The sequence below is a fragment of the Glycine soja genome, chromosome 10, assembly GCF_004193775.1.
Source record: "Glycine soja cultivar W05 chromosome 10, ASM419377v2, whole genome shotgun sequence".
In the NCBI taxonomy this organism is placed as follows: Eukaryota; Viridiplantae; Streptophyta; class Magnoliopsida; order Fabales; family Fabaceae; genus Glycine; species Glycine soja.
The window spans coordinates 11,213,261-11,232,452 of record NC_041011.1 but is presented as its reverse complement, the minus strand read 5'-3'; the positions used below and the strand labels follow the sequence as shown (position 1 = coordinate 11,232,452).

Below are 19,192 nucleotides of genomic sequence, written 5' to 3'. Positions count from 1 at the left end.
TACATATCATATAAACGAAATACAACTTACTTAAACATAGTTCACGTCATTCCACCACTTGTCGTGTAACATCACATCTCAACACAACACGTCTCATTTATTTTTAGATCATTCACATACTCAAGGATCAAAACACAATATCACTAAATCAATCAATATCGATCAATACACAAACATTATGCAACAGACACACTAAGACTCAATCCTAAATGCAATGTGGTACCATGTAAGTGAAAAATCACACCGGGGCGTTTAGGAGTACATAACAAGACACACCACACAATGGGTATGTCAGGTCACTCTCGCTAAATAAAATCATAAGGTGACCTGTCAGGGTCAATCTATTTTGCGAGAATGCTCCAACCATATGAGATCAACATAGGCTTAAAGGAACATTCAAACCGAGTGTCTTTAACCCCCAAGGCCTAGAGTCTGAAGAATCCATTAGAGTCTCACCTTCCTAATTGAGGTCCAACCCCTAAAACAATTTTTGTACACAGACACTGCTCATGAATTATATAATACCCATGACCTCACTGCAAAAACATTACTTCGCAGAAACATTATTTTGCAAATCCCAATGGTGAGAATATGTGAAGATGGGTTCCGAAGGTGGTGTTCCAATTTCACAATGATCCAACGGTTGAGGAGTCCAGGATCGTAATTTTACTAGGATAGGTTTGAGTGTATATGAGAAAAGAGAAAGCTTAGTGCAAGGAACATTTCTCCCACTATAGACATTATAAAGAGAAAGCTTCCCTTACCAAATAGGTTTTGAGATTTTATTAAAGAAGTTATAAAGATAAACTTGGTGCTCTTAGAGAGCTATTTACTCAACTCTTCCTTTGGATTCAACTAGAAGAGACCTATATCAATGCCAAACAAGCTTCAATCAAATTTTGATCCACCCATCAAGATTTTAGATGAAACCCATTTCTTGGTTAGTTACTTGTCGAAGGAGAAAATGAAATCTAAATATCAAAAGAGACTAAGATAGGTGTTTACCAACTAGGAATCAACTAAGGAGACTCTAGAGAAGTAGAAATATGCCACTAATGATGTAGAAATTCAAAGTTCAAGCTCCAAGGAAGAGGAAAAACTTTGAAGGAGGAAAGTATGAAGGAAATGAGAGAAAAAGGATGGGATTTCAACATATAAGAGAATTGAAGAAAGTCTTTGAGGTGGGTTTGGGCTTTTGCTATCCACCTATACTTTTTTCCTATACACACCCCTTCCTAGTACTTTGGTAAGACTCCCTTAGTGGTTTGTGTTGATTTGTGGTCTTAGAGTCCAGACACATTGTGATCCATGAGTTGATACTATAGCCTTAGATGTTGGATATAACTTAGAATGTGTTGATCTCCACATAGAAAAAATTTGAAATAATCAAAGGAAAACTATATGTATGTGTATTATTATTGTTTTTGTACATCTAAGCATGTGTTGAGTTGTTGGATACAAGCACTACTATGCAAATACCACAACGGTTATCGAAGAACTGTCATCGTATGGGTAGCGGTGGCAATTTTGTAATTATTGGCACCATTTCAAAGACGATTTGCATCAAAAATGTCTTTGAAACCATAAAAATGATGATGTTTTGAGGAAAACCGGCATAATATTACAATATTCAAATACAGTCTCGCGAAAATCGTATTTGAATTAGGGCAATTTAAGTTATTCGGTCGTGCCATGATATCACCCCGCTCATTCACACAACCTCCCGCCGTTCTCTCGATGTTTGATTACTCCGTTGAAGTCGTTGTGCTCTGTGATCATTGAAGTCGCTGCCGTCGATGTTTGTGAAATAACAGGTTTTGGACAACCGGTTTATTCGTTGTATTCTTCTCTTGTTGGTTTAGTTTTGTTACTACTTTTTGTTTTATGACAACATATTATTTGCACTAGATTTCCATTATGTAGTTATATTTGTTAATAAAATGGAAATGGCTAACTAATTAATGTTAGAGGTACATTGTAGTCCTTTGGTGCTCGCGATCCCTAGTTGAGCTGTGATGGGGCCGATTCTATTTTCCCCTATAAGATGTGGTTAAGTCATGCATATACCTATCATATGTGTGTGGCTTAATTAGTGTAAGGGTTTGAGATGTTGTATTGTAGCTCATTATTAGTATTAGTGAATATTAGGCTGCACATTAAAGTAGCTAGCTAGCCATGTAGCTAGATTAAGGGGATTGGTTGTTGAAGTATTGAGTCATGAAAATAGATGGTCTTGTCAGTGCATACCTTTTGTAACATCCCATTTTACGTAGACTAGATTAAAAATAATAGTTTGAGAGAAAATAAAAAGGTATTTTATACATTTGATAACAAATAAAATAGAATTTGTTTTTATAAAATAATAAAAATAAATAAAATAATAGTATTCAGACGGTAGCTTTTACGACTGTTCATCCTTTCAATTTCGTTTTCCCTCTCCTCTTCCCCAAAATCCTTTCTTTTTCCCGCAGCCCACCAAACTTGTGTCAAAAAAACAATGATCTTGGACTCATTCACCATTAGATCGTCGTGAAATTTGAGCACAACGTTCACAAACCAATTACGAGAATCCTCACCGTTGGGAATTTCAAAAACATGTCTGAGCTAAGAGAAATACCCTTCACACCGCAGCTTTCTCTTTTCCCACCGAAACCCAAAATAGTCTCAGTAAAACTGTGATACTGGTTTCGTTAACCGTTGGATTTTCATGAAATTTTGATATGTAGTTTAAAATTCAATTCCCCACACTTTCACAGTTGGGATTTACGAGATAATTCTCATGGAGAGAGAAAAATGAATCTCATGAAGACAATATATATGGAGGCTTCAATCTCTTCTTCGTCTCTCTGACGTTTAGGAACTCTATCGGAGCAATCGGAGGAAAAACTGGAGAAATCTCAGGGAAACGCTAGAGATGCCGCTATCGCTGTCGGAAGACACGTGAGTCCGCTTAGAAGTAAGAGATGAGTTATTCACAATTGGGGGTTAGTGAGAACATGTGTAGGGATCCTTAGAGGATTAAATTAAGGTTTTATTTTGGGATGTTTATTAAATTGCAATTTTTTCTTTATGATTATAAATAAAATATTGATGTTCTGATAAGAATTGTTGGATAAATTGTGCTCTTGATATTTGTATATTTTGACCTATGATTTTGATATAATTGTGTAATATTATTTGAGGGGTTTTAGTCCCCAGGTTATGATAGTCTTTTGTATAAATTGTTATATTGAGGATATGAAATGATGATTGAAATTGTGAGTATGTGGTGAATTGAACATGTGATGAATGATGGAATACATGTATATTGAGATGTGTATTATGTTGTGAGCTATGAAATTTACAATCACATAACTATAAGACCCTTTAGGGGCGGTGAGTTTTCCGCGACGAGTATTGTGATGGGATCCATTGTGGGAACCTGATGAGTTTAATCACAAGTGCAATGAGTTAAAATGATTTTGAAAATAATTGAGTAGTTGTATGTATTGCATAGTTCATAGGTAAAGTGAATATGATTCATGAGGTGTGATAACATGCTATTTTGATATTATACCATTGTAATTGAGATCGAGTGTATGTGATAAACTGAGTATGCACGTGATTGAGATGTTGTGTGCATTGAGATGTAAATTGTGGATTGTACAATCACACGACTATAAGATCATTTAAGGGCGACGAGTTAATGCTAAGTCCCTTTAAGGGCGATGAGTTAATGCTAAGACCCTTTATGGGTGACGAGTTAATGCTAAGACCCTTAAAGGGTGACGAGTTAAAAATATTCGAGAACAATTGAGGAGTCGGGTGTTTTGTACAGTTCATAGATAGAGTCTGTGTGCTAAAATATTTTATGGGTTGGACCTGAATCAGGAGGGAGAGGCCCTGAAGGACTCTTCAGAGTGTAGGCCTTGGGGGTCACCCGATTTGAGTGCTCTTTTAAGCCTATTTCGATCCCACATGGTTGGAGCATTCTCGCAAAACACTGTGACCCTGACTGGTCTCCCTATGATATCACCTAGTGAGAGCGACTTGACTTGCTAGTGTGTGGTTTGTCTTGTCATGTACTCCTAGGCGGTCGACGAGGTTTTTCACTGACATGGTACCACATTGCATATAGGATTGAGTCTTAGTGTATATGCTGCATAACGCTTGTGTATTGTTCTATATTGATTGATTTAATGATATTGTGTTTTGACTATTAAGTATGCGAATGTTGTGAAAACGAATGAGATGTGTGGTGAAATAGAGTGAGTTATGCTCAAGTAAATGGTATTTTGTTATATAATATTTATACCTGTATGTTGTCTTATTTTTCTCTATTAGTTAGGAATGTGATAACTCACTTCCTGTGTGTTGTTTGTCTTTGGATCCTGTGATGATCTTGAACTTTGTGTTCGGGGAAGCAGATGACTAGGTGAATTGCTTTAAGGAACCTTGTGCTGAAGGACGTCAAGACACAACGCTCTGATAGAATGTGACATTGGGGTATAGGGTTTTATATTAATTGTATAAATTCTTACACGACCGTGTTTGAGCCTAGATGACTTTATTATTTATTTGGACAAGTTTAAATATGATGTAGAAGAAAGTGAATGTGAACCTTTTACCCCCTTTGAAAGACTTGTATTTAAAAATACTTTTAATTAATATTTGAATTTTTATTCCTTTATTAGTATATATATGTGAGGGGTAGAGGGTGTCACACCTTTATCTCATACCAATGTAAATGTTTTTTCTTTTGTCTTTTCCTATTTCAATGTTTGATCTCTTTCTATCCCAAATGGATTTGATTAATTGTTGTCTAGCATTTAATAGGTAAACTAGTGAATGCTATCTTTTCGTACATTATATATTAGGGTCCATATTCTTAGAATTTAGCATGATATAGATATACCATGAATTGAAAAATGCTTCGCATCTCCATAATCCAAATTGTTGTTCACTAGCCTTTTCTAATTTCTAGTAAAACTAAAACTAGTTCACCATTGGCTCCACTCTCTCTAGCTTGTTTTCATAATAAACTTTGGAAAACTATAACCATGAATTTGAATGGTGTTTGGTTAATTCGAGAAAAGTAGTTGGTATTGGCATTTGCTTGTCCTTAATACCCGTAATGTTTGTTCAACTTTGAGTGCAAAAGTAACAGTCTTGCATGTGCATAACAGAGGGTGGTAGTGGCAAAGGAAGGTTATCGTATTTTCTAGCACAACTAATAAGCCTTTTTTCTAACTAAGTAACTAACTATATATATGGTAGGGTAGCATATTCCCAACTATTTTTTTCATTGTTTTTAACAAATACCAACCATTCTGAATCACAGAACATGGGTAGCCTCTTTTCAAGATTGAACCTGTAATAACATGAACACAATAGCCTAAGGTTCACACTTGACATTTTAAACTTGTTTTAGGCATCTCATAAAGTCACCATTCAGAAAGGATGGCCATAAAGTTTTCCCAGACTACCATAATTACAAGCTAGTCATGGCCATAGAGACGGAAGTTGAAAGTCTTAAATGTTAAAACTTATCAAAACATGTAAAAAATATTATAAGTTTTACCGACAAATTCTTAAAATAAATTATAAAAAAACTTATAGAAGGATTTATATTCTCTCTGGTTCCTAGAATTTTTCAATACGACAGATATAGACACAAAGGTCTTGTAAGCCCCACATGAACACATGAACATGTAGGATCCACCGTGGTGGTGGTCGAGGGAGTGTCCTCGTTGGTAGTGCTCTTTGGATCACCTTCTGGTGTTTGGGTTATTGGGAAATTGGTGTTGGCATTTATCCCACTCATTAGAATCGTAGCTTGATCATAGGCTCTAACAGCGTCTTCTGTTATTTCTAATGTCCCTAGCTGATGCAAGCTCCATTGGAGCTTGTAGGCCTAGGATCTTCTTCATCAATGGATTCCTTTGCTTCTTGGAAGATAAATGGCAGCGGAATGGAGAAGGAAGAGAGAGAGGAGACGCCACTTCAAGGAGAAGATGAGTTTAGAAAAAGCTCACCACCATAGGAGGTCATGGATAAGAGCTTGGAGGAAGAAGGAGATGAATGAAGGGAGAGGGAGAGAAGAGCACGAAATTTTGTGCTCAAAAAGAGCTCTGAAATCTGAAGTTAATATTCAAATGATCAAAGTTGAAAAAAAATGCACACACATGACCTCTATTTATAGCCTAAGTGTCACACAAAATTGGAGGGAAATTCAAATTTCACTTGAATTTGAAATTGAATTTGTGGAGCCAAACTTTGGAGCCAAAATTTCACTAATTATGATTAGTGAATTTTAGTTATGGTTCAGCCCACTAATCCAAGATCAATTCCAAGATTCTCCACTAAGTGTGCTTAGGTGTCATGAGGCATGAAAAGCATGAAGGACATGCACAAAGTGTGACTATATGATGTGGCAATGGGGTGTAGTAAGCAAATGCTCACCTCCCCTTCTAAAATTTAATTGGATTGGGCTTCTACCAATTCAATTAAATTTATTTCCAACCACACACATCAAATATCCACTTAGTGCATGTGAAATTACAAAACTACCCCTAATACAAAAACTAGTCTAGGTGCCCTAAAATACAAGGGCTGAAAAATATTATATTTCTAGGATACCCTACCTACAATATGGAGCCCTAAATACAAGGCCCAAAATTAATGAAACCTTAATCTAATATTTACCAAGATAAGTGGGCTCATACTTAGCACATGGGCCCGAAATCTACCCTAAGGCTCATGAGAACCCTAGGGCCTTCTCTTGCATTTTTGGCCCAATCTTCTTGGAGTCTTCTATCCAATGCCCTTGGGGGGTAGGATTGCATCATTCCCTCCCCCTTGAAAAGGATTTGACCTCAAATCCAGAGGTTCTTGAAACTCATGGATTCTTTCCTCAACACCTGTAAAAAGAATGAAAACATATGTATTAGTGATGTTGGGTATGTTAGAGTATGGTAAGGACTGAAAACCCCTTTCCTGGTCATCTTCCCATGAGAGAATATAGTTCCGCACCCACTCAATGAGTGGTGCTACAAGTATAGAAAAATATGGGACAAACCTTTTGTAAAAGTTTGCTAAGATATTGAAGCCCCAAATTTCCCTTATACTTGGTGGAGTAGGCCACTCAAGAATGACCTTTATTCTCTTAGGGTCCATGGGAAGCCCTTGATCACTATTTAAAAATTTAAGGAAAGTAATGGAATAAGACATACCTTTTTCTTTATTTTCATGTTGATTATTCCTACAAAAAATTACGACAAACCTAAGGTGTCCCACATGAGCACCTAGGTTTGCATTGAAACAAAAAATAAGAACAAACCTACCTAATGAGTCCCTATGTACACAAACCATGAAGATGTTGGGTGCATGAGTGATTTTAGAAAAGAGGGTTGCACTACTCAACATATTCATCATACCACCTATCATAGGGATTTGGTGCCTAATAATACCTATTTTAGGCACCAACAAAGCACAAGGATTTAAGCTCTTGCGAACCAAACCCTCATCCAACAACTCTTTTACTTGAGGAATAACCTCAAGCTCAAGAGGTATAGCGGTGCTAAGAGATTTTTCCCTTGATAGGAGAAGGTAGAAAGATTGTTTAAGAAGGAGTGCCCTTTTAATATCACCTTTTGTTGCAAAATGATTTTCCTTCTTAACAATCTTCTTGGAGGAATCGTTTTCCTCCTTTCCCTTCCCTTTGGCCTTTGAAGACAAGGCCTTACTATCCTTCTTTTTCTTTTGTTTTTCTAGTTTTTCCTCCTCATCCCTCTTATCTTTCATAGTTAGTTGATCTTTGGCCACCTGTGAAGGTGTTTGAGGATGCAACACAAATTTAGTGCCAAGATGGGTGAGGGTAATTTCATTAGTTAGGCCATTATAAATTATCTTCCTATCAAATTGCCATGGCCTTCCTAAAAGAATATGTCCTGCCTCCATGGGAACTATATCACAATTAACTTCATCCTTATATGTCCCAATGGAGAAAGGTACCTTCACTTGTTGATTAACTATCATTTCCCCATGCTCATTGAGCCATTGAAGTTTATAAGGTTTTGGGTGGGGAATGATAGTGAGGTTCAACTTGGAAACTAATCTTGTGCTACAACAATTGCAACAAGATCCACTATCCACAATGAGAGAACAAGTTTTATCTAAAATTTTGCATCTTGTATGAAAGATGTTCTCTCTTTGGGATTGAGATAGATCACACGATTGACCTCCAAGGAGCCTTCTAACCATTAAGAGGTCACCTTCTTCATGGGGGTAGACTTCCTCACTAGACTCTTCACCCCTTACTTCATCTTCACTTCCACTAGAGGAAGGGCAAGAAGTAGTCTCCTCTTGACTACTATAAATGTCTTGACCCCTCATGATCATGGTTTTCTTTGTGGGGCATTGAGAGGCAATGTGACCTCTCCCAAGAAATTTGAAGCATTTAATGTTGCTAGTCCTTTCTTGGGAACTAGTCTTAGGGGTGTATTTTTCTATGGTCTTACCCTTATCTTTCTTGGGTTTTGAAGGTGCAGCTCCTAAAATTCCATGGGCTTGGTCCTTCCTTGGATAAGAGTGAGAGCCATAAGATTTTGAAGAAGGCTTTCTTTTAAGTTGTTGCTCCACTCTTATACAAAGTTGGACTAGCTCATCTAGGTCCCTATATGGAAGAAGTTCAACCTTGTCCCTCACTTCCATATTAAGCCCACTAAGGAACCTAGCTATGCTTGTTCTTTCCTCCTCCCTAAGTCCAGCTCTTAAAAGGAGTAATTCCATTTGTTGTCTATATTCTTCAACACTCATACTCCCTTGTCTAAGCCTTTGGAGCTTGTCCATAAGCTCCCTTTCATAGTAGGAGGGAATGTGCCTCTTCCTAAGGGCACTCTTAAGATCATTCCAATACTCTACTGGAGGATCCCCATGAATCCTTCGCTCCCTAACAAGGGAAGTCCACCAATAGAGGGCATACCCTTGAAAGCTAAGGGTAGCCAATGGAACTTTTCTCTCTTCGCTAATATGATGGCAAGCAAAGAGTTGTTCAACCTTCATTTCCCAATCTAAGTAAGCCTCAACATTATCTTTTCCATGGAAATATGGGAGGCTAATGTTAACCTCTTGAGGCCTTTTATCCTTTTCTCTTCTTTGGGAGTGATGTTTAGTATGTGAACTATGACGCCCTCTATAATAGTCGCTAAGTTCTTCACTTAAACTCTTGCAAGAGTCATGACTACTATAGGAGGCATGTTTTTCCCTTTTCATTTCTTTCATTATTTTTCTTCTTTCTTCCTCTCTTATTTTCTCTCTTTTATCTTGACTTATTTCTTCCACTCTTTTTTTACCTTTTTCTTTTCTCTCTTGTTTTTCTTTCCACAACTTAAGGGATCTCAACTCATCTAATATCTTATACAAGGGGTCCTTAGGAGTAGAGCCCTCACCATTAACACTAGATGAAGAATGAAGACTCATGTTGGTTCCTAAGTTATGGTTCTTTCTTGTTGGGGGTTTGAAAACAAAAGGTAAAAGAAACTATGGTTGAAACTAGCCAAAATAAACACTAAAAGAGGTGTGAAAGATAAGGTAAAAACTAATTGGTAAAAGGCAAGCTATCTAGGCGGTTTGACAATGGAGGGTAAAAGAAATAAGCTATGAAAGTAAGCAAGAAATTAAAGTGCAAGAAATGCAAACTAGGCGGATCCTAAGAGTGTTTGGATGACCTCATTTAAGGTTCCCAACAAAACACTCACTATCCTAAGGAAAAATTGCCTAAAATTATTACACACAAATGGAAGTAGGGTGACCTAGTGGAGGCTCCCAACTTACTTCCAATGAAAGGTCTTTTTGTTACAAAATTTGAAAGCAAAGCAAATTGCCAATTACAAAATTACAAAGAAAAAAAAAAGTCCTCAATTGTAGTGGCTATTCTCTCTTTAGTGTTTCACTCAATTTGGAGTGCTTCTTAGTCCAATAGCTCTTAAGGTGGTTGGCCCCTTTCTTCTTGACTCAAATTCTTCAAGATATGGCACCAATCCTCCTTTCCAATTCCCTATATGGAAACTCACAAACAAGGAAACAAAGAGACAAGCAATAACCAAAGACAAAAAAAAAATGAAATGAAAGATAAACCAATAGAGTTTTAACAAGACAAATTTTCAAGGATTATTCAACAATTAAAGCAATGAAAAGCACAAAAAAGCAAGCTAGGACTCAAAGAGAAACCTAGAATGGCTTTAGAGTAGAGTAGAAAAACTAAAAAAAAAAAAGACTCAAGAAACCTCTAGTTTTGGCACTTGTTTTCACAATAATTTTCAATTTAAATTTCAGAACTAGGATTGGTATAAAATAGGCACCAATTATAGAACAAATTTTTGAGCCAAAACAACAAGCACACTTTCCTTTCACCTTTTTTTTTCCTGGACACTGATTTTTCTGTCAACTTGTGAGATTTTTCTTATTTTTTCCTTTAATCCAAATCGCTTGGTTCTTTTTTTATATTTTTTTTCCAGATGTCTAGAAAATTCAGTAAAAAATTCAGCTCAAAACTCGTAGTGACCAATTCCCAGTAATTTATACAATTTTGTATGTTCAAGCTTCCAGCACTAGTGATTTCAACCTAGAAATCAAGAGTAGTGTTTATGTTGTTTAAGGCTTGGATAGTTACAATTTGTGTTTGCTTATGCTCAATTATATTGAATAACACAATTCAAGAGAGCTTAAGACTTATTTTGATTCACAAATCCAGCCACAACTCAGCACCACAACTCAACTTCATCATAGGCATCATGTAGGAAACTTAGAAAACAAAAAAAAAAAAAAAGAGTTCAACAACAAGACTACTTCTAGGAATTGATTTAGAACATGTTATGAACTAAATAACATGTATGAATTAGACTCAAAATTCAAAAGATAGGCTAAGAATGACAAGAATACATGAACAAATGTATCTAGAATTCAATCAACAAAATAAAAATTCAACACAAACTTAGAGCATAATGTGACAATTACTATGACTAAACATGACTCTAAGACAACATGGATTAAGTGATTTACACTTAGATTTTTGTGTTTTTTTTTTCTAATCAATATTTTGGAAGAAAATTTAGATCTAAGGTTCAGCACAAGAATATTATGAATGAAAAATGATAGAACCTAAAATCAACACAAAAACAAGATTCAAGAGTAGATCTACAAAATTTGAACCATGGAAATGCAAGAACAAGTGTAGATCAAAGATTTAATCGGTTTATTTTTTTTTGAATCTACTCTAAACAGCACCAAACCACAAGAAAATGGAGGATATACATGGAGAATAAGATGAAGAACAAGGAATTAAAGAGAATTCACCAAACAAAAAGATAGAGGAAGCAAAAGAACATCACCTAGATGAAGATGCTCTTGATACCACATGATGCAAGCTCCATTGGAGCTTGTAGGCCTAGGATCTTCTTCATCAATGGATTCTTTTGCTTCTTGGAAGATAAATGGCAGCGGAATGGAGAAGGAAGAGAGAGAGGAGACGCCACTTCAAGGAGAAGATGAGTTTAGAAAAAGCTCACCACCATAGGAGGCCATGGATAAGAGCTTGGAGGAAGAAGGAGATGAATGAAGGGAGAGGGAGAGAAGAGCACGAAATTTTGTGCTCAAAAAGAGCTCTGAAATCTGAAGTTAATATTCAAATGATCAAAGTTGAAAAAAATGCACACACATGACCTCTATTTATAGCCTAAGTGTCACACAAAATTGGAGGGAAATTCAAATTTCACTTGAATTTGAAATTGAATTTGTGGAGCCAAACTTTGGAGCCAAAATTTCACTAATTATGATTAGTGAATTTTAGTTATGGTTCAGCCCACTAATCCAAGATCAATTCCAAGATTCTCCACTAAGTGTGCTTAGGTGTCATGAGGCATGAAAAGCATGAAGGACATGCACAAAGTGTGACTATATGATGTGGCAATGGGGTGTAGTAAGCAAATGCTCACCTCCCCCTCTAAAATTTAATTGGATTGGGCCTCTACCAATTCAATTAAATTTATTTCCAACCACACACATCAAATATCCACTTAGTGCATGTGAAATTACAAAACTACCCCTAATACAAAAACTAGTCTAGGTGCCCTAAAATACAAGGGCTGAAAAATCTTATATTTCTAGGGTACCCTACCTACAATATGGAGCCCTAAATACAAGGTCCAAAATTAATGAAACCTTAATCTAATATGTACCAAGATAAGTGGGCTCATACTTAGCCCATGGGCCCGAAATCTACCCTAAGGCTCATGAGAACCCTAGGGCCTTCTCTTGCATTTTTGGCCCAATCTTCTTGGAGTCTTCTATCCAATGCCCTTGGGGGGTAGGATTGCATCACTAGCCCACACCTTTCTCTTCCAATTCCATAAAAGAAATATATTACTAATTTGTTAGTGTTCCATACGCCAAAAAATCTCACATCGCTTTGACAAAAATGAAGTGGAAATAAGTTACAAAAGTGGGTGGCGAATTTCGGATACCCATGAACCCTAATGGCGCACTGCTTGACACCTCTAAACTTCTTTGATTGCACCATGATGTTGTTAAAAGTTTTTTAATTGGGGTTCGGGGATGGTTCAACTGATGTTATGTTTTTGGACTCAATAAATAGTTATGGCCAAGTACACAAGGAACAAAGTACCAATAGATATAGAGTAAGATTTCAACCTTAAGAACGCACATTGCCGGCTAAATAAAAGGTTCAAGTACAACAATTAATATTTGAACGTGGACACAAACTTGTTGTGCTCATCGAATATGTTTGTGCTCATAATAATTTCTACAATTTTGATTTTCTTAACTGATTGCATGTGGTCTAGTCTCTAATGCATTATTTAACTCATAAAAAATCCCCCCTAGTTCGATGAAGATGATGATCCAAAGTCCAAACCTTCCTAAATCACTGTATCAAGGTAAATTTATCTTAAGGTGTTGTCATGCAGAAAAATAATTGTTAAAACATTGTTGCAATTGAATTTGGATATTGTTAGTTTATTTATTCAGTATGTTATACACTCCTTTTTCTTAAAACATGCTCAAATCACTACAGAAATATGCATATTTTATGATGTAAAATTAAAGTCGGTTCGCCTGAAACCGTCTTAAAATAAACACGGTGGCAAAATTGTAATTAAAAGGAGATGAGCGATGACGATTTTTACAAACACTGTCGTCATTGAGATTTTTCGCTTTTCAAACACTACGGTCTTTAGAAAAAACCGTCATTGTCTAAACCTTCATTTTCTCGCTCCCTTCTCATTTTCTCACTTCCTCCAAGCCCTCTCTCTCACTCTGACTCTCACCCTCACTTCCTCTAAACCCTCGCCTCCCTCTTCTGCTCCATCGTCACCGCCAAACTCCTCTCCTTTTAGTTCCCCAGCTTCGACCTCTCCCTCCTCTGCATCCTTTACCCCGACACCACCTACAGCCTTGTTAGAGGAGGAGCTCTTCCGTTCAACACCATGTTTCCTGAGGGCCCTCTTTTTAATAGCCCTTACTGCTTCATATCTCGGCTTTCAAGGCTTCGTTGATTCCGACAAGTGCTACCTCTCCGCCTCTTTCACGCACAGATGCACCTCACGATGCAAGCTGGGGTTCGCTACACCATGCAGAATCCCCACTCCTACATCCAGAGCACTATCGTAGGCCTCATCACGCTTCTCGAGGCCTGTAAATCGGTGAACCCTCAGCCCGTAATCATTTAGGCCTCATCCAACTCCGTGTATGTGGTCAACGAGAAGGTTTCTTTTTCCTCAACGAGAGGACTATGCTAGAGTTGTTGAACCAGTTAGATGGTTTCGATTCAAGAAGAGATGTTAAAGTGTGTCTTTTCCTTTACTCTCATGACCAATTTTTTTTTTTAAATATTTCTCTTCAAGTGACGCATGCTGATTTCAAGAAGGCAAAGGATAAGGTTATGTTTAAGAAGAAAAAAAGGGTGCCAGAAGGATTGCATATGTAAAGCATCTTCATCATTTACCCCAGAAGTTCTATTGTAGCATTCTTTCTGAAAACTTGAAGGCTATTATCATTGATATTACAAGGCTCGGGAACTGTGGGCATTTGTGGCTTCACAATCTAGTATCTCTTTACTCATCCATCAATTGCATTGAGCATTGACGCGATTAATATTCTTGTTCTGATTATGTCAATCTTTAAAGCAAATTTGAGTTATGAATCATTTTCAGATTATGTGATTTAGAGTGATAGTAGCAAAATTGTTTGGTCCTATTGCTGTGTCCATTCCTCATTTTCAAATCTGCCTCTTTGGTAAAATTTCTCATGATTTGAGAAATTTTTTTTGTAGAAGTGTGCAACTTATGTTGTTCTTTGCTATTGTATTTGGTTAGAGAAAAATGCCTAGGCATCTTTTTGGCCAAGATTCGATTTATGATAGCAATGTGTATTTAGGTTCTCTCTTGTATATTACTTATAACTATCTGAAGAGTGTTTCCATTTATAATGAATGGTTTTGAACATGCATTGGTCTGTTAAATTGCTTGTGTTATACCAGATTATTGTCTACTTTCGTTCCTACTTGTTATGAATTCTATTTTGGTTTGGTATATATGGATATGAATCACTAAAGATTGGGTTCCTAATTGTATCCTGAATAGACATATCAACTATTTTCCTCCTTTGATTTTAATTTTTGTCTTTGTTATCTAAATTCTTCCTTGTTGCTCTTTTTCCCATAGTAGTTGAAATTTTCTTTTTCAGGGTTAAAACCAACATTAGATTTCATGTTAGGGATATTGAAGTGGCAGCAGTTCCATGTGGCTTCAGACGTGCTATTGGCAATAAAGTGGACCAGTACTGTTTGCTCTATTATTTTGTTTTGCATATTAGTTTTGACTTAGTTTCTTGTGTTTCTATCTATGATTCTATCACTCTATTTTTCTAATAAAAGGTGTATTAAGATATGGCAGTTGGTCATGATCATGGATCTCGTAATTGTGCAGTTCCACTTCCAATTTTTTTATTATTTGTAGACCAATAAATGCACAGGGTACAGTATAGGATAGGAAGAAAGATCAATATATATCCAGATTTTTATTAATGTTGTTAAAAGTGATTGTAGGTTATTAATAATTGGTGATTATTGGTATCACAAGTAACTTTTGAATGATTTTGATGCATTGCATAACCATTTCTTTTGCTTTCTTACCCTTTACTTCAAGTTTGTGTGTGTGTGTGTGTGTGTGTGTGTGTGTGTGTGTGTGGTATCTTGAAGATATTGAGGATCAAGCACCACCTCGGAGGAATGAACATCATCGTGTTTCAAGTACGGTGGCAATAAAGGAAGTAAAGGTGAGATAGAGAGCTTTTTCACTATTACCAATGTTGTTATTGACATCCACTTACAACATTTCATAATTGTAATTGCTTTTAAAAAAGCTATTATTTATTAAAACATACAGTTGTTACTTTGTTCTGTTATATAATTTTGCAGAAAGTTGAGCCTCAAATTTCTAAAGTGGATTCAAACTCTGCAAATGAAGAGGAAATCAACTGGTAACAAGTAACAGATGATAACCACACGTGGCACTCTAGAATGTGCACACCAGACAACACTAAGGATTCTTCAGCAACTGAGTGGCTTCTCGTGGGATGCGAAAGCACTAATAGCAATAGTTGGTTTCTCTTTATATGGGGAGTTTTGGAGGCTTGATCGGGTTCAAGCTGTAGATCAATTTGGGAACTCACTGAGAAAGCTGAATCAAGTCCAAATCAGCAGAAGGGTCCCTGTAGATATGATTGATCCGGTCGCAGTTTTCAGAGAAATGCTTAATTACATCAATCTATGGGCAAAATGGTTTTCCATGGATTACAACACAGAGGCTGTGCATTCCTTGCAAGCTGGCATGCAAGATATCCCTCTTGTTGTGTACTGGACAATTGCTTCCACTGTTGCTTCTATTGGCAACCTTGTTGATATATCGTAAGCTCTTCCCCTAATTGCTTCATTTTGCATTTGCAAATTAACCATATTATTAGCATCAAACATTCAACAACTTTACTATTGATGATTAATCTTATCTGAAATCTGAATTATCCCTTTTAATGGGATTGTTCTCCTAACATGGTTAATTTTTTGGTTAATATATTATTAGTGTCAAATATTCACCAACTTTTTTTTGACAGGTTGTCTGACTTAACTATAGATTGGTAATTACTTTTTGTTTTATTTGCTTTGTGACACTTTTTTTCTATATAATTATTTTCAGAAATTGTTCGATTAAAGATAAATTTAGTTGAATTTTAATTGGTATGCACTATGTTACTAATTTTATTAAATATTTTAATGTATCATTAATTTTTATTAATTAAACTAAATAATATTAAATGTCTATGTAAAATTATTTTAGATTCTCATTGTATATCAATTAAATTTATTTTAGGAAACAACTGATGAACAACACTAGACCTTAACATGGTAGTATGCTTGATTAACCTTCAAAGATTTAGCTGGCTCTTCAAAGATTTTCACATTGTTTTGACCTGAAGCTATGATTCTACCTGTTTTGCAAGATCCTGGGCATGACACAAGGATTAAATCTTATTTTTGGGTGGGACTTGTTCACTTGTGTCTTTTTAGCTACTACTGGTGTTGTTTTTCATATACTTCTCTCAGTTCTTCTAATAAGTATCATCATCTACTTATTCAAAAATCTCTGTTAAACAATACTATACTTATCAAATTGCATTTGTTCTAGGACAACTTGTTGCAGGTTTTGTATTGTTTTTTATTTTTACTTGGACATATACAATGAAATGTCTGCATCCTTCGAAAACTACAAAGAACATATGCTTAATGTGTCTGTGGATATATTTGCACCTCATGTTTTGCGTGTCATAATTTCACATGTACCCGAATCAAGCTCATTAGAAGAGAGAATGGTGGAGTTGCAAGTGAAAGTGAGAGGACAAGTTTCTCAAACTGATTTATTAATCCGGTTATTGGAATTCTTAAAACTGGCTCACCACGTGAGCTTGGTTTCCATGGACGCAAACACCCACATTGCAGAAGGGAATAATGCACTACATCAACTATCCTTCAGATTGAGGATTATTCAGGTATGTGTATGTATATCTATCTCTAGAACAATTCATGAAATATCATATAATAACTTTGTCATCAAGAAATGTCGTATAATAATGGAAGCTTAAGTGCTTTCATGTATAATTTTTTTTAACAAAAATTAAACATTATAATTTTGGTGGGTCCAATTGATTGGTCATAAAATTAAGCATTATATTATTATTATGATAATATATATCACAACGAACTTGCCTTTAGAGAAGGAATCTACATGTACATTTGATTAAATAAAGACGTGTTTCACCTGCTACTTCACCTAGGGATTAACTTAGTTTTTATCATGAATCTATATATATATATATATATATATATATATATATATATATATACACACTAGTTGAAGTCAAGATTAAACAATATAAGCAAGTTGAATACATGTTTAAGTTAGCCACATGTGTCTAAAAAAATATATTATATGCATAAAATAATTTGAGTATTATTTATGTTTGTTGGATCAAGTGACCTCAGAATAATTAAGTAGGGGGATTGAATTAATTATGAACGTGTCTTGACTAATTAAAAATTTATCCTTCTTAATGTTACTAGATTCAATTAGGTTTTATTACTAAGTTATGAGAAAGTAAAGAACAGAAACAATAACTTAGACAAAAGTAAAGCGAAAATAAAAAATGCGCAGTGGAAATTAAAGAGTGTAGGGAAGAAGAAAACAAACACAAGTTTTTATACTAGTTTGGTAACAACCCGTGCCTACATCCAGTCCCCAAACAACCACCGATTCTTGAGATTTCCAATAACCTTGTAAAATCCTTTACAAGCAAAGATCCACAAGGGATGTACCCTCCATTGTTCTCTTCGAACAACCAAGTGGATGTACGCTCCACTTGAACTGATTCACAAGAGATGTACCCTCTCTTGTTCTCAGTATTACAACCCAAGTAGATGTACGCTCTACTTGTACCACAAAGGATGTACGCTCCAATGTGTTAAGACAAAGAATTCTTAAGCGGTTAGTCTCTTGAATCTTTGTAAGGGGAAACAAAAGATATCTCAGGCGGTTAGTCCTTTGAAATATTTTGTTCAAAGGGAGGAGGAAGAATCAAAAGAATTCTCAGGCGGTTAGTCCTTTGAATTCTTTTGGCAAGAGGGAGAAGAAAGAAAAGATAGTACACTTTTGTTTTCTGCAGAATTTCCACTTGCAGAAAAACAGTTTTGAAACCGAAGTTTAGAAAGCTTTTTGGCAAAAGTTTTTGCAAAGAAAAACAATGGGCAATGGTAAGAAAAGATTTGAAAGAGATATGCATTTTTTTGGATGCTTTTTAAAATGTGTGCCAAGGTCTTGCTTTTTATAGACTCTTCATGTCTGGTAAAAAAAACATTGGAAGAGTTATGACTTTTAAGAAAATCATGTTAAGAGTTATAACTCTTAACTATTTTCTTCAAAACTATTCACTGGTAATCGATTACCACAATGGTGTAATCGATTAGACAATGTATTTTATGAAAAGTTATGACTCTTCACAATTGGATTTGAATTCCAACGTTCAGATTCACTTGTAATCGATTACTAATATAGTGTAACTGATTACACTATTTGAAAATCATTTTGGAACGTTACAAATTATTTGAAAACATTTTGAAAACCAATCTGGTCACTGGTAATCGATTACTGTCAACTAGTAATTGATTACCAGAGAGTAATCACTCTGGTAACTTTAGAAAATTTGAGAAAATTCTTTTGTAAAACAAAACTGTGCTATTTGGTTTTTGAAGAAAAAAATATTTTAATACTTATCTTGATGCTTTTCTTGAAGTTCTTTTACATCTTGAGTCTTCTCTTGAATCTTCACTTTAATATTGATTCTTGATTGAACGACCCTTTGATTCTTGATACGTGCTTGACTCTTGATTCTTGACTTGAGTCTTTGGCATCATCAAAATAAATTTGGAAAGCTTTGCTTCCGCAATATTAATGTATTATAGTAAACCTATATTTGGAATAAGTTGTATCACTATTCGTATCCAAATGATAATGAGTATTATAAGCTTGTATAATATACATTTAGTTCAGTTTTTTCTTGCATGGTTCAACAATTGATTTTTTTTTTGTTA

At 35.6% G+C, this 19,192-nt stretch overlaps 1 protein-coding gene across 1 annotated transcript; it reads left to right on the top strand.

Annotated features, from left to right (window-relative positions):
- Nucleotides 1-15,215: 15,215 nt before the first annotated feature.
- On the top strand, nt 15,216-17,378 carry LOC114369748. Its single transcript, XM_028326996.1, has 3 exons — nt 15,216-15,330; nt 15,473-15,961; nt 16,902-17,378. Exons 2-3 carry the CDS (start codon nt 15,549-15,551, stop codon nt 17,188-17,190), a joined length of 702 nt encoding a protein of 233 aa, XP_028182797.1. The 5' UTR covers nt 15,216-15,330; nt 15,473-15,548; the 3' UTR covers nt 17,191-17,378.
- The last annotated feature ends 1,814 nt before the right edge of the window (nt 17,379-19,192 follow it).